The sequence below is a fragment of the Thermobia domestica genome, chromosome 2, assembly GCF_964235325.1.
Source record: "Thermobia domestica chromosome 2, izTheDome1.hap1.1, whole genome shotgun sequence".
Classification (NCBI taxonomy): Eukaryota; Metazoa; Arthropoda; class Insecta; order Zygentoma; family Lepismatidae; genus Thermobia; species Thermobia domestica.
This window is the reverse complement of record NC_137455.1, coordinates 352,924,513-352,940,888: the sequence shown is the minus strand read 5'-3', so window position 1 is coordinate 352,940,888 and position 16,376 is coordinate 352,924,513. Positions and strand designations below refer to the sequence as shown.

Below are 16,376 nucleotides of genomic sequence, written 5' to 3'. Positions count from 1 at the left end.
CACGAAAGCTGGTGGACCAGGTGTATCAGCGTCAGCTGTTACTGAGGTGAACATTAACACGGCAGCAGTCATTGTTAGAGAAGATCGCCGCATCAGTATCGACGATCTGGCAGCCGCACTACGCATATCTCATGGCAGTGCCTTCAAAATGAGCCGAGTGTGTGCGCGATGGATTCCGCGACTCCTGACACCAGAGCAGAAGGCCGTTCGAGTGGAGACTTGCAGGGAGCTGTTGCAAAGGTTTGAGGATGGTGGAGACGCCTACACCGTGCGACTTTTTTCTATTCCCTGCCCTAAAATCCAGACTGCGTGGACGCCGCTTCTCCGATAATTCCAAGGTTCTGAAGGCATCGGAGGCGGTTTTGAAGGACCTCTCAAAGAATGGCCTGCGACACTTGTTTGAGGACTGGAAGACTCGAATGAAAAAGTGCATTCAAATGGGCGGGGACTACTTTGAAAAGGATCATGTGCCTGTTGCTGAGTAATAATAAATTGCCTAGAAAAAAAATAAAGTCCAAGTCTTTCTTGACTAGCCCTCGTATATTCTGCACGCCATAACCGTTTCTCTCTTGCAACTTAATTATTGCAAATGATTATTCCTATTAATCGAGACCGATAATATTTTTAAGACAAAGATTTCCAAGACAGGACGGAAGACCCTTATCGTATTGAGTTGTGATGAATGTAGTTAAGCGAAAGTATTGGCCACTGATAGAGAATTTTTCCGAAGGTGTGCTTAATGGATTGGCAATAAACTGTATGCCTTAATCTACTAGTATCTTTTCGAATAGTTCGCTAAAGATGGAAGTTAACTAAATCGGTTGATATGAATTGACGTCATGAATGGTCTTATTTAATTTATGGAACACATATATATATACTTTAAAAAAACTTCCACTGTAATGGGTAATAATAACCAGTTATGAGGATGAAATTATAAATGGAAATGAGCAAAATGTTAAAGGAGGCCGGTGATACCTTAAGCATCCTATGAGAGAAGCCGTCCATACCTGGTGCTGTGTTTCGTTTTCTTCTGAGAGCTAAATGAAATTCTGTAAGAGTAATAGGTTTCTAAGAGGATGATTCAGATCAATGTAATGTCATACAGAAGATTGTAGAGAACAGATGCTGGGAAGAACAATCCACTGCTATAATAGTACGTAATAAGACGTATATAAAACATCTTTGTTACTTCACAGAAATATATTGACATGTTCTGTACCGCATATACAAATGTACAATATTATGGCAATTTGTAGCCAAATAAATAAATAAATAAATAAATAAACTTTCTGAGAATTCTAAGCATATATAAAAATAATTTTGTAATTTAGTGTCTGTACAAGATCATAGCTTTCAAGCATTGTGATATTATTAAAGCCGAAAACAATATATCAGGCACCAATTGCTTTTTATATGCTCGTTGTTGTTTCTTTTCCCCATTATCAAATGTATTGTAAAATTTGGAAAAAATTAAGAAATAAAATACTAAATAGGAAATGGGAAACAGTTCTATAGCATTTACATGATATTTACTTAATTTGATGTTTTCATTAAGACACAATAATGTATAATTTGTAATGTTCGTGTAATTTATGACCTAAAGAGGCTTATTGTAATAAAAAAGTAATTAGGTCCAACAAGCTGTTGAAAATTAGAGAGAAATTTTGGATGTTTCCCATCTATGTTTCAATCCTTTTTTCCTCCTGAGATATGTGGTACCGACACGCAAGTACTTGCATTTAAAACAATATTCAATTACAAATAAATGGACAAAATCATTATTTTGTATTAAAACCAATAGCAGGCAATGTCACTTAAGTGTGTTTGCAAAATCTCTGAAAAATGCCTCAGTTTCTGAGAGTTAATAAAACATTAATAACATTTATATTTTCATTTCGCTAAAAGGAAATTGCATATGTCCTCCTGGCTTTCACGGTATGCAATGTGATAAAGACTGCGATCCTGATACTTTTGGTCCAAACTGTATGTTGAAATGTGACTGTGGTGGAGAGGATCATAGTAATGGATGTGACTCTATAAATGGAACTTGTGAATGTTTAGAAGAATGGACAGGTATGATAATATCACCACCATCATCATAGATACTCTGCCTTTATTGTCGAGCCACTTGCTACAACTGAGAAACTTCCATGCTTCACGATCTTCCGCTAACCTTTTCGCCTTCACGTACGATTTCTCTGTTTTGATATCATTAATTAATTGTAGTCTTCTTCCTCTTTTCTCTCTCTCTCTTTCCTGCCACCATACCCTCTAACACGTATCTCATGATATGATACAGTTCCTTCTTAGTCAATGTACCAACCAGTTTCTCTTCCTCTTCTTAATAATACCTAAAATTGTCCATTTCTCCACCACAATTTCTAACACCCTCTCATTCGATTTCCGCTCGACTCAGCTAATTCGCTCCATTCTTCTCCATACCACACATTCTGAGAGCTTCCAGTTGCTTTTCATAATTTTTTCGTTATGTTCATGTTTCTGACCCATACAGTACAATACTCCACACGAAGCATTTCGTGCGTCTTTTTCGTAACTCTTTATTCAAGGTCCCACAAAGTAGTACTTTCTTCTTGCTAAAGCCTTCTTTCGCCATTTCTATCTTTGCTTTTATTTCACGTTCACATTTCATATCATTACTAATAGTGATAATAAGTTCAATAATAATTTAAGATAATTTATTTAATTAAATTACTATTTAACTTTCTGAACTTGTTATATTAAATTGAATAATCGTAAACAAAGTACACATATTTAATATAAAGCAGTTTATAGTGTAACGTTTCGATAATATAGCAGAACCTTCATCAGACATCAGAATACCTCTAAAAACACGTTAACATAGATATGTACACCCAGTGCTTTTTCGTATTTTTTTAAAAACAGTCGCGGTACTCATCACAAATACAGAAAACAGGTGAACTTTGTGGAAGACAAGCACCATGTACGTAGGTTTCTCTATTTTACCCAATTTATTCTCACTTTTTATATAATCTATTACATCACCACTGCCTATCTTCACCTCTGTACATAATCGTTGAACATAAATGAAGAAAAACAATACAGGGAACTCCTGAGTTACGTAAATTCGACATTTTAAATTCATTTTTGCATAAGAAATTTCCGATATAAGTAAAACTTACGAACAGTACTTACATCTAAAGTAAGCAGTAGTATTAAACTTATAAATTCCGTCTTAAGAACCTAGCACTATTAAATTCTAGTGAGTAAAGTAAGAACTATTATTAATTTGTAGTAAGTAAAGTAAGAAGTATTGTTAAATTCTAGTGAGTAACGTAATTAATATTATTAAATTCTAGTGAGTAGCGTAAGAAATATTATTAAATTCTAGTGAGTAGCGTAAGAAATATTATTAAATTCTAGTGAGTAAAGTAAGAAGTATTATTAAATTCTAGTGAGTAACGTAAGAAATATTATTAAATTATAGTGAGTAGTGTAAGAAATATTATTAAATTCTAGTGAGTAGCGTAAGAAATATTATTAAATTATAGTGAGTAAAGTAAGAAGTATTATTAAATTCTAGTGAGTAAAGTAAGAAATATTATTAAATTCTAGTGAGTAAAGTAAGAAGTATTATCAAATTCTAGTGAGTAACGTAAGAAATATTATTAAATTATAGTGAGTAAAGTAAGAAGTATTATTAAATTCTAGTGAGTAAAGTAATTAATATTATTAAATTCTAGTGAGTAGCGTAAGAAATATTATTAAATTCTAGTGAGTAGCGTAAGAAATATTATTAAATTCTAGTGAGTAAAGTAAGAAGTATTATTAAATTCTAGTGAGTAACGTAAGAAATATTAAATTATAGTGAGTAAAGTAAGAAGTATTATTACATTTTAGTGAGTAACGTAATTAATATTATTAACTTCTAGTGAGTAGCGTAAGAAATATTAAATTATAGTGAGTAAAGTAAGAAGTATTATTAAATTCTAGTGAGTAACGTAATTAATATTATTAAATTCTAGTGAGTAGCGTAAGAAATATTAAATTCTAGTGAGTAAAGTAAAAAGTATTATTAAATTGTAGTGAGTAAAGTAAGAAGTATTAATAAATTTTAGTGAGTAAGGCATGAACTAATTAGATGATTAATTTGTGTTGAACTGTTATTACTTGATTCTTTTTATTATCAGCTCTGTAAGAATATAAGGTTCTGTATCTTATTTACGAAGCATATTATGTAATTGAGCTTTTCTTATTTCTTTCTTTTTTAACCGATTTAAAATAAATTTTAAAAAATGAGGTTTTCCATTCGACCCGTTTATATATATATATATATATATATATGGGTCTGTGGGTGCGTTGTGTCTTTATTTTACAGTCATTCACTTTCATTATGAATTTGTCTCCTTTAGCTTAAAGAACATATTCGCGGGACGTTAAACAAAAATCGTTTCAATTTTAAAATTACCCTAATGAGCAAGCTATTAATATATTGTATTTTTCTTTTTAAATCGCTGTTTGATGTAAATTGAGATTTAAAGACTAATTGATTTTTAAACTTGGATTTCAGCTCTAGTAAAATGATTTGAGACCAAAGCCTTAATTGAAAAGTGACTAATTAATTTATTTCAGGTACTGATATTAATGCTTTATTGTGTGTTTTGTTCTTAAGGTGATCGATGTGAGCTGCCAGTTCCAACAACAACGCTTACCACAAGCACAACAGAAGCACTTACCACAGATGTAACCGAGATATGTACCACAGATGCAACAGAGGAAATTACCACCACAGATGCAACAGAGATATTTACCACAGACGCAACAGAGGAACTTATCACAAGCTCAACAGAGGAGCTTACGACAAGCACAACAGAAGCATTTGTCTCAAAATCGACGCAAGAAATTCTGAAGTATAAGTCAAGTGCATTTGGTATTGATCCTACGAACAGCTCCGTGACAAATGAAGAAAGTGCCATTTTGAATCTTACTCTGATCAGAACCAAGAAGCAGATATCCTCAGATTACAACATAGCATTAGCTGCAGTAATTATCAGTATTCTAATCATAGCCTCTGCGAGTATTGCAGCCATTTTGTATTATAGACGAAAAGTAAGACCACCTAAAGAAGGTAGGTTTCAACTTTAAGTTCTTAATGTAAGATGTTCAATCTTAAAATGTTCTATCAACTCTTAAACCCACTTACATCTAGATAAGTGTGCTGTCTACTATTTTCGGATGATGGTTGCTATTAATGCAATGCCTAAATACGAATATTTCATATGCTACACTTGTTTGTTTTGTTTTTACGCAATGTTTGAATTTAAATTAAATTAATACCAATATGTTAAAATCGTAAAAAAAAAAAAAAAAAAAAAAGCATTGAAATTAGGTGTTCGTGTAAATATTCTTCATATACTGTAAATATACTTTCTTCGATTTACTTTTTACTTAGTACAGAGTCAATTATGAATGTGTATATATTTGCTCATTACTTCAATATACTAGAGCTTATTTTAAATTTTTACAGCTAGTATAATTTTTTGACATGTCAAGTTACCACTAGTTAGCTATACCGGCCCAATTCAACCACCGTTTCAACAGAAATCAACATATTATATATTTTAACGTCATGCTTGAGTTATTATTATTATTATTATTATTATTATTATTATTATTATTATTATTATTATTATTATTATCCCAACGATCATTTCTTATCCTGTCTGTTAGCATTATCAAAAGACTGCATTGGTTCATTCTTCTACCCTTGTAACTGCCGGAGTTTATTTGTTAATTCGCTTTAGAGATACTATCATAAAGTCATAATTTATGCAAACACATCACAAAATTCCAAATTTATGGATTTATTTGGAATCGCTGATAATCATTACCATCAAACTTTTAAATATTATTTCTCTCTTTTGTTTCAATATCATGTTTTAATCACGTAAGTTATCTCCTCCTGACTTTTTTTTTTTGTATTAAAGCTGCTTTTTTAAGAACAGAATTTATTTTTTAAGACAGGGCTATGGTTTTAATCTTTACTGAGAAATAAATCCTTGTGAATGGGTTTCTAGATTGCGCGTTTCAGATTTCCTCGTACTTTTATATATATTAACCCTTGCACTACCAAGAGGGGGGGAAGTACTTTGTGCCCACCACAGTATGTTTTGTTGTAACTACTTTTCTTCAGTGGTCGAAGTGGGACGGTATGCGGTGTTATGCCATACCCCCTCTGGTTTTCTTAGTAATGAGGACATACCGCCTCTAGCTTTTCAATAATCAAGACAATATTTAAATAGCCGGTATGCTGAGTCAAAATCATAATAAAACATACCGCCTCTGCTATTTTCCCACTTCGAATACTGCTTTTCTTTTTGAATTGTACAAAAATATGTTATTGTTCAAGATGATCTGCTGAAGCAGTGAAAATTCAAAATTTGTGTGTCTCATATATTGCTATTTTAAGTTATTGAGCACAAAGTACCCTTCCCCCCGTTGGTAGGAGATGTGACTGACATTTAGAAATGTCACCCCTAGATGACAGTATAATAAATACCTGTTAGTCTTCCCTGTGTACTGTTCACTTCTGTCACTGTGGATTTTTGTTAGAGTTTCTAATGTGTTTCTTTTCCAAGAGATATGTTTAATTTTAACGGGTGGGTACAAAATGACCCCTTACCCCGCCTTGATAGTTCGCGTTACAAAAAAATACCTAGGTAGTGCGAGAGTTAATACAGTAGATCTCACATTTTCCGGTAAAGTGAACCTCTGTTTACATGTCAGTGGAAAATGTTTACGTTCCGTCCTGTTTATTTTTTATTTTTTTTTTTTCACCTCTTTCGTCAGGAAACGTTATAAAGAGCAGACCTTATCATGTCATTTATATCTTTGTTTAATTGCTCTTTTCTGTATTTCTAATGAACACTCATTTAATTGTTTTCTTCGACGAAATCTTCCTTAAATCTGTTTAGTATTGTTCCTTGTATTTTGTATTAATGTTGTAAACAATATTTAATGCTTCATCTGGTAATTATTGCTTTTTTTCACTGGAAAAGTATACATTTTGTTTAGAGTTCGTATTGGCAACTTCCAAGTATTTATTGCTAAAATTTATTTTATTGCAAAATTGGGCATATCCTATTGGTTTATACATTTTATCTATCGATTGAATCAGATGCATAAAAAGAAGAATATTCCATAACACCTTACTTTTGGAAAACGAAAAACAAAAATCGTTTAACGGAAATACGTTGCTTATACAAGATATTTATTTGAGTCGTTTGTAGCGTATGGTCAGATCTCTCAATTCTCAAAATAGCAAAATAAAATAAAATAAAATAAAATAAAATAAAATAAAATAAAATAAAATAAAAAAAAAAATAAAAAATAAACAAATAAAAAAAATAAGATTGGATATTTAATTATATAGAAATAGCTATCGTAGAATGTTTTCCTTTCTTTTTGGATTTTTTCTTTTTGCATTTACCAATTGAATTATTTTCTACCATTTTTTTTTTTTTTTTTTTGAAGAGTTCGAAGTTGGAAATTATGTGCTCTATTGTTCCTCTTCCTTTGTCACACGAGCAGAAGTAGGTGTCTTTCTTTTTGAATTAAACTATATCAAATTTAGTTTAATTGGTATTAGTGCTGTCCAAAGTTCTTGTATGAGAAATATACAGCAATAAATAATTGTACTTTTCGTTGTTAAAATAACTTCTTAATGATTGATAAAAACAACTCATTATTTAAGATAAGAAAAGAATGTTTCAAATTAAATCTCAGAGTTGACAACCAATACAAAACTACAAACTTCGTAATTGTGATTTACATAAAGATAAAAATCAAAAACAGTTGTGAAGATTCGTATCAAAGATTGCTAATTGATTTAAGATAGTCTTTAATAAATTGCTGCACAGACAAGCTGCATGTATCAATAATTAATTTGTAAAATATTGGGTACAGCCTCTAATCAACTAGATTCTATTGTTCAAATATCACACTACACTAATTTGGCGCGAAATCCAACTCTCCACTAAGACTCATTGTACAACATTTTGGCAAGAAATGAATATAATTATTATTCTATCAGATACAAAACTAGCTTCACCCGCGCATACAAGACTTCATAGTAGAGGAGTAACCCTATCAATTTTGTTCTTCAACTTTTTAGCGCAATATGAGCAGAGTATCATGCACCAACAATTTATTATGTTTTAAACAGGTTCAAAGATCATTTAAGACAAAAGTTGAAGATATTTGTACTCAATACACAGCACAATTTCTCAGCTGCGATAGTACCTACATGTTTGGTTTTTCAGTATGTTTTATGTTAAAATCTCTTAAAAACCCAAAATATGTTAATTGATTGCAGATTAGTTAGCAATTAGAGAATAGAAATTATATATTTCGGGTCTTTCGGCATTTTTGGTCATTTTAGCCTGTCGCGTATAAGGAACGATATCTCTCGGTTACCACACTATCCAGGAAAGCGGGGAAAGTATGAAGCGGCCTGGGGTCTATATTAAATACCATTCCTGTGTTTATCTGGTGTGAATGAGGAACCTCACTCAAAATGGTCTGAATTTTTTTTACACATTTCCGATCAAGTTAGTCCACCGGGAATCGAACCTGGGACTGCTCTCACCAAAGGCTAGAGCATTAGCTACTATGCTAAGCGGGGCCACGTTAATTAATAAAATAACATTGTAAAGAAAAGACTATAACAGTTAGCTACGTGTGTTGCAATAGATTTTGGCATGGAAACTATGAACATACACTTGCATATACTAGTCTCTTAAAGATACACTTGCATACACAGCATATGAAATATGAAGAAAAGTTTGAGTTTTGTTTTAAAACAGAATGCTTTACCTACTTATCCTTGTTCTTGAGTTATGGACTCTTTTCACTAGTATGTTTTCTGAAATCAGCTAGTGGTCGTTTTCCCAAAAGAGTGTAAGTTATAAATGTGATTACAAACGAACAAATTCAAGAAAGACTGTAATTTTAATTAGTTTTAGTATAAGATTTAGTATAATAATAAATCGAAGTTTCATAAATAATGCAACACAATATAGTGTGGCCTCAAATATCAGTTAGATACCACTGATAATCAAGCCTACAAGTCTTTGCTTTAAAGAAAGATTGACTTTCTGGGATTGCAAAAACCATACTGTTCTTCTTTTAGTATGCCTTCTTAAGCAAGTATTATATTAAAGAAACATAATATTCCAATAGCTTTTCCAAATTCAGATTTGACACTTTCACATTGTAATGAACAACGAATAATTTTCTTTATTATAAAAATATTTGTGTCACCTGCCTCTGAATATGTTCTTCCATTTGTAAACGTATTAAAAATATTAGAAAATAATAATAATAATAATAATAGAATAATTTTGTAGTGTTCTAATTCGCCAATCGCTAAAACTCCCATGTGGCTAAGCGGTCAGCATACGTGCCTTTGGCGTGGAAGGCCCGGGTTCGATTCCCGGCGGGAGCTTATGTGGTTCGGATTCCACGTTAAACAGTAGGTCCATGTCTCATATAGTCTCGGTGCTGGAAGGGACGCTAAACTAAAATCAACCAATCGCTATGATGCTCCATCTTTTATTGCATGGAAGTGAAAAGATGACTGGACATTATGTTTATCGGTATTACTAGGTTCTCATATTATAAATTAAAATATTTGCCAAACAAATAACAAAATATTTATTGTATAAAAGTAAGAATAAAAATCAAAACTAATAAACACTACTTGAGGCAATTTTGAACTTTTTTTTTTAGAACAAAAATATGTTCTTAATTGCAGATAAGGATATTGACAAAATGAAATTCCTTTCTCTACACATTGACGTTATTTACCTCATTAAGCCAACTATTTTTCCAAATAACTATAGATAATGAAAATAGATTATATTCTAGTTAGTCCAATTAATATTACTCCGAATATTCCGTTTTACTTCTTGTATGATCAGTCAAAACGCCCACCACTCATAAGGTTGTATGTCGTACAACACTCAATATTTTTATTCCAAACATTTTCTGACTTGAATTTCATTACACTACAATATTTCGTTTAATATACTTACTACTGACAATATCGTCATCATAGGTATTCTGCCATTATTGGCAGGTTACTTGCCCCAACTGAGAAGCTTCCGTGCTCCACGGTATTCCACTAACCTCTTATCTGCACGTACGATTTTTTTTTGTTATGATGTCATCCATTACTTGTAGTCTCCCTCGCCTCCTCCCTCTCTTTCCTGCCACCATAGCCTCTAGTACGTCCCTCATGATACAGTTTCTATTGACAATACATAGTGCTGAATTTCACTAACCGAAATTACGTTACACATTTCTATACTTTATCGTTAAATCCAATATCCTCAGAATATGCTACCTAATTTTTCATTTTAAAACTATGTCCAATAGGATGTAATAGAACTTACCTGTTATTTTTAACTAATGAAGGGGTGCCATTCGTACCACAAAATCGCAGGATATAAATCTCTTAGAGCCTACCTTTCTATTCAAATTTTCTAACTTACCTACTGTGTTTGGACTCGTGACGTTTCATCCTCCAATATTTACTGCCTGTCCTTAACATTTTGCTCTCCCCAAACTTTCATAGAGCTAATGCTTTTGCCAGCGTGTTTTGTCATTTATCAAGCGTTTCTTTTCCCATAGAATAAATTAACGAATATTTCTGTGGCCCACAAAAGGTGAATGGTCGTTGTAAAAGTTTTTCCTTAATTTTCGCTACTTTAATGCAATTTAAAAGGAGTATTTTTAATACAATTTTCTCACCATACATTAAAACATGTTTCGTTGCAGCTGACATACAATCATTCTCCAATCCAGCGTATTTCATACAGAGAACGGATAGTGAATTCCGTCATTCTTTCTTAACTCTACTTCCTGACGACTTGCAATCAGAAGAAGCACATCCAGTTACTGACTGTGATAAAAGTGAAAAACAAGAGAAACTCGCTGCATGTAACAACAAATCGAGGTCTTCTAGTGTAGGTAAGTTCTTTTTCTCTTAAAAATTACGAGGTGTATCCGAAAGTAAGTGCCATTTTGAAAAATAAATAAATAAATAAAACAGGTTTGTTCAAGCCAAATTTATTTTTACATGAAACAGTACACTTTAAACTATTTTTCGACATAGTTTCCACCAATGTTCAAACATTTGTCATAGGGGTGACCAACTTGTTCAAACCTTCCCCACAACCATAACTCCACAGCGTTTTTTTTTTTTTTTTTTGCGTCGTCGTCACTTTCAAAGCGTTTACCACCGAGCTCGCGCTTCAGGTGCAGGAACCTACTTACGTACCATGCCGTCATTCATTCCATTTTCACCATAAGTCTACAATGTGATGATGAATTTCGGCCGAGTTAATGTTCCTTGCACTGAAAATCCGGATAAGAGAATCTAACATTGTAAACAATCACAGGACACAGTACGCTCTCGACAATACAGCCGTACTCACGTCATTGGAGAGGTAATGAACCAGTGAAACGAGCGCGCATGCTCGGAGCGCCGACACTAGAGGCTGAGGTGGCGTTCAAACGAAACGGTGCGTACTTGCCGGACACTGGCGGAATGATTCGTTGAGGAAGCTTTGAAGAAGTTGGTTACCTGCTTTGACAAGTGTTTGAACATTGGTGGAAATTATGTCGAAAAATAGTTTAACGTATACTCTTTCATGTAAAAATAATTTTGGCTTTAACAAACCTGTTTTTTTTTTTTTTTTTTTTAAAAAAACTACTTACTTTTCGGATATGCTTCGTATGTTGATCCTCGTATCAAGATTAAACATGTTTTTCTTTCTCCATAAACGGTTTGTTAATACACTCTTAGTAAACATTTTTGCAGGGTATTCAGCAAACGATATATGAAAATGGGTCTGTGAGAGTAAGACTTAACATTATTTATTTATTTAACAATCACCAGATACAGCACAGCTCAGATTAGTTTTATACTGGATATCTAACAACAACAACAACAATGGAAAGGATTGGGAAGTTATCGGCCAGGGCCAGTTTAGTAGGTACCATCTCGGCATTTGCCTGGTGGGACTGAGAGAAACCCTGGAAAACCCCAGTCAGGATAGTCGGCAGCAGGAATCGAACCTACGACCTCCCGAATGCGAAGCCAAAACTCTATCATTTGAGTTACTTCGCTCGGTTATTCTGTAGGACCTATCGATGTTGATTATAGTGACATACATTACATTTCTTGTTAAGAAAATGTCGACAAGTTTGAATTCTCACAAATGTTTCAGGATCAGAAAAGTAATATTGTCGTGGTAGTAATGTTTTCAAGGAGAACGTATATTAATTTGACTCATTCAAAACAAGCTAAAGTCGGAAGGCTTAGTTTAATGAAAGCTTCTTTAACAAGAACCAACATGAAATATTGTTAATATTATTATTAGTAGTAATAACCATTTTTATATGCCGTATATCCAATAGCTTAAAACGTTATTTTGAAGTCAATTTTATAAGTTTCCCATCCCTAAAACACGTCCATATTGGATAGCATAAGAAGAGCAAAATAACATCAGTGGTATACTTAAAAAAAAGAACACTTGAGTGTTCTCTACGATTCTTTAAATGAGTGTTCTTAAAAGACATAACAAGTACTAAATAATAACGAAGTTGTCTTCTACAAGGGTTGAATAAAAAGCCACTCAATTATCCATTTAAAGAATAAATTTCAATAAAATCAAGCTTTTCTAATATAATAAGAAAATTTCATTAGAATAAGATGCTGAATAAATTTTAGCTTTATATGGAATCAATTTTGCGATAAAAAATCAATATATGTTTGTATCTATGAAGCCAAATTTATTAATTTTATGCAACACTAGTGTTATTTTGTATACAACACATACAAGGTCAAAGTAAATAGGTAAACCATGTTTTCCGTGTAGTTACTTTGTTACAGAGACAAATTGAAAATGAAATGAAATCTTTGAGTTTGTGTCACACGATATGCCGGTTAGGCTAAAGGAGACGGTGATTATGAGAAATGAATGAAATGGTGGAATGAAGAAAGTGGGAGGAAACGGGAGAACCCCGAGAAAACCCACGCACACGGTGTTTGTCCACCACAAAGTTCACTTGGCGGGAGCAAGGTTTGAGCCCGAGACCCCATGCACAGAGACAAATTGATTCAATAACTTTCAAAAAAAAAAAAAAAAAAAATGAAATTCCGAATGTTCGATTTTAAAAATGCTGAATAACACTTATCCCATAAAACATTTAATTCTCTTCTCTTTAACAGAAAGAAGTCCAACAGTAAGAAATAACCTACTATACATTACAATATAGTATATCATTTTGATCAAGCATCAGCCGATGATGTACGCTACGGTTACATTGAAACAGATTTCGTACAAAGTTCGGTTGTACGAACTCTCACGAATTAAGTGTATACTTATAATGTTGTTTTCACTTAAAAATTATTTATACTTATACAATTTTAGTAAAAGTAGCTTTTCTATGTTACTACTACATCTTGTTACTCTTATTATTTCTCGTATCATTATGCATTATAGGTCGCTAATTATCATAAACATCTAATCTAAACTTTGCAACCGGCCATATGTACGGGTGGTCGTAAGCTGAGTAGGGGCAGAAGGATGCTCAGGATTAAAATAGTTTATTTTCACTGGTCCTCCCGAACGACGCATTTTATCGCTATTAGGTCCCGACACGTTGCTGACTACAGAGCTCCCTCGTGGCTAAGCGGTTAGCGTACGCGCCTTTGGCGTGGGAGACCCGGGTTCGATTCCCGGTGGGAGCTCATGTGGTTCGGATTCCACGTTAATCAGTAGGTCCACGTCTCATATAGCCTTGCTGCTGAACGGGACGCTAAACTAAAATCAACTCAACTCAACGTTGCTGACTACATTGGGATCTGTACTTAACAGTACTGGTATCAGTTGAGCACGAACTGTGGAACGATAAAGGTAAAATTCACAGATTTGTGGGAGGAGTTCATTTGTATATAGCCACCCAGCAATAGTGAAACGGTGAAAAGAAGAGGGTTTAATCATCAGCAAGGTTGGTTTGGGTCTAATCATCCGATGATGTGGCAAAAGGGCTCTTGCGATACTTGGTTGGCGGGAAATTATGAGAAAAACGCTGCCCAGCCCGCTCGAACCTCTAACAGACTGCGGTCATAAGACGAGCAGTGACACAGGACAATTTTTCAACGTAGAGAAGTTTGGTTATAGGACACAGAGTCTTAAAATATACAGTTTCTATGATAATACGAAAGAAACTTGCATTGGAAGCGAGGCATAAAGCCCGTGGAAACCGCCACACAGAACGCCACATCCAGGGGAGGTTCACAAACTCTAGAAAACTGTATGAAACTACCTCGCAGGGAACAACTGGAACCCTGGATGAAGGGTGGCTCTATCTAGATGAGAACAACCAAGTTCAATCCATTTTCTCCCGTCAAATAGACTACAAAATCCGTTCTGAGTTTGCAGTGCAAACAAAAGTTCTGCAAGGAATCTTTGGCGGCGGCGGGATGTTGCGATCGGGGAACGCTGTCAATCATTTTACTATTCGTTCATCAGTGGAAGCGGGAGTGTCTTCCAGCACCAAAGTCAATGTAGCTTACTTTCAGCAGAACATCAAGAATCTTCTGTATGCTACATGTATCCCTCATATGTCCCTCACATCCCACACATGTGCGGCGACGAGACAACAAATATGTAGATTCACATAGGTATGGCCTTCAGCCATACAGCTCGGCCATTCCAGACGTCTTGAGCAAGAAAGGCAGAAGAGACGAGAATTCGAATGATCCCATTTTCGTCCATTCCTGTAAAATCCTCGGACACCTCACAAATGGACTACTGTGGGTTTGGACTCCCTAAAAAGGTAGTTACTCGACACCTTTCCGTACCTCGCAAGGTCTTCGAAAAGTTGCCATAGGAGGATGGCAAAAACTTTCCCACTCCCCATTCTACGCAAGTGTTTGCTACAATGGAAACTACACTGTTGGATGATTGCTGGGACCGTGAAAGTCATAATCTGTGGCGGAGAAAAGGGACTTACTAGCCAGGTGAGTAGGTCAGAGTCGACTATTTTTATCATGACCAACCTTTCGCGGTAAATCGACGACTAAGCGTTATTACTTTAAAGGTGTTGTTTTATTAGAAGTTATTTTTGAGAGTTTGATGAACCTTTATTCGGTCAGCTTTTAGCTTATCTTTCAAGTCCTTGATAATGCTAATAACTTTTCAGCGAAAATTTCAGGCTTAAATCTGAAACATCTTACAAGAGATTAGTAGTGTGCCAAATGGCAACAGTTATGATTCTATCCTGTTTAAAATATAATTATCATGGAATTTTGGACTGGTTCTAATAACTTCTTTATATTGCTTAATGCTTCTACTTAATGAAATATTAATATTATTGTATTTTTGTTGTTTCTAGCTTCATCTGAATGCGATACTAACCTGCTTGCTGATTCAGATGACAAAAATACCGAAGAGTTGATTTCCAACAAGGAAGAGAATTTACAAGACGTTGATAAACATTGAGACTTGTAACTACTGACTTTTTTTTTTTTTAATGCAAGATTGCAATTCATCAAAAAAATACGCTTAATAAAAAATGTGAATATATTTCTTTATCTTAAAATAGCTTGTATAATCGTAACTTTTAATTACTGTTCACTCTCAGTACTTTATGTAAATAAATGGAAATGAAAAAACATGTTCTGTATGAGATTCATAATCTAAAACTTATATAGCATCATCCAATATTCATTTTGAGTTGAATTGTGTGCAATATTAATGTCCACAATCTTTGATCTTTGTCCACACAAGTTGTTTCAAAACAAAATCTATATATTAATAGCGTGTCTGTGAACAAAGAACTTCAGATCCAAATTGAAAGTGACTATGTTTGTGACTCTTAATCTCTTGAACCACCCGACCGATCTCGATCAAACTTTTGACGTAGATGCAGTTCTGACCTGGAAGTGTTTTTAGCTATTCACTTTGACAATAGAACTTCGGGGAGGGGGGAGAGGAATTATAAAAAATAAATAAAACTTAATAAAAATTAAATAAAACTTAATAATGAATCAAATGACTAATTTCGATCAAATTTTCAACATACTTGTCGTTCGTGCCTGGGATGGATTTTACCATTTCACTTTGACGGAACAACGTAGGGATAGGGAGGAGGGGGAGATATACAAAAATCAATAAATATAAAAATAAAAGTGAACATGTTCGTGAGTCTAACTCTCGAAGCACCCGATCGTCTCAATCAAATTTTCAATAGAGATGAATTTCGAACCTGCGAAGTTTTTTATTATTTCATTTTGATGGTAGAATTTAGGGGAGGAGATG

At 33.8% G+C, this 16,376-nt stretch overlaps 1 protein-coding gene across 1 annotated transcript in view; it reads left to right on the top strand.

Moving 5' to 3' along the window:
• The window catches only part of LOC145678778 (uncharacterized), a 152,514-nt gene extending 136,621 nt beyond the window's left edge, over nucleotides 1–15,893 (top strand). The window contains exons 10-13 of the mRNA XM_081749279.1: nucleotides 1,909–2,076; nucleotides 4,655–5,110; nucleotides 10,822–11,013; nucleotides 15,451–15,893. Coding sequence (XP_081605405.1) covers nucleotides 1,909–2,076; nucleotides 4,655–5,110; nucleotides 10,822–11,013; nucleotides 15,451–15,557 — 923 coding nt within the window. The 3' untranslated portion in view covers nucleotides 15,558–15,893. The remainder of the gene's footprint in view (nucleotides 1–1,908; nucleotides 2,077–4,654; nucleotides 5,111–10,821; nucleotides 11,014–15,450) is intronic.
• Nucleotides 15,894–16,376: the final 483 nt, after the last annotated feature.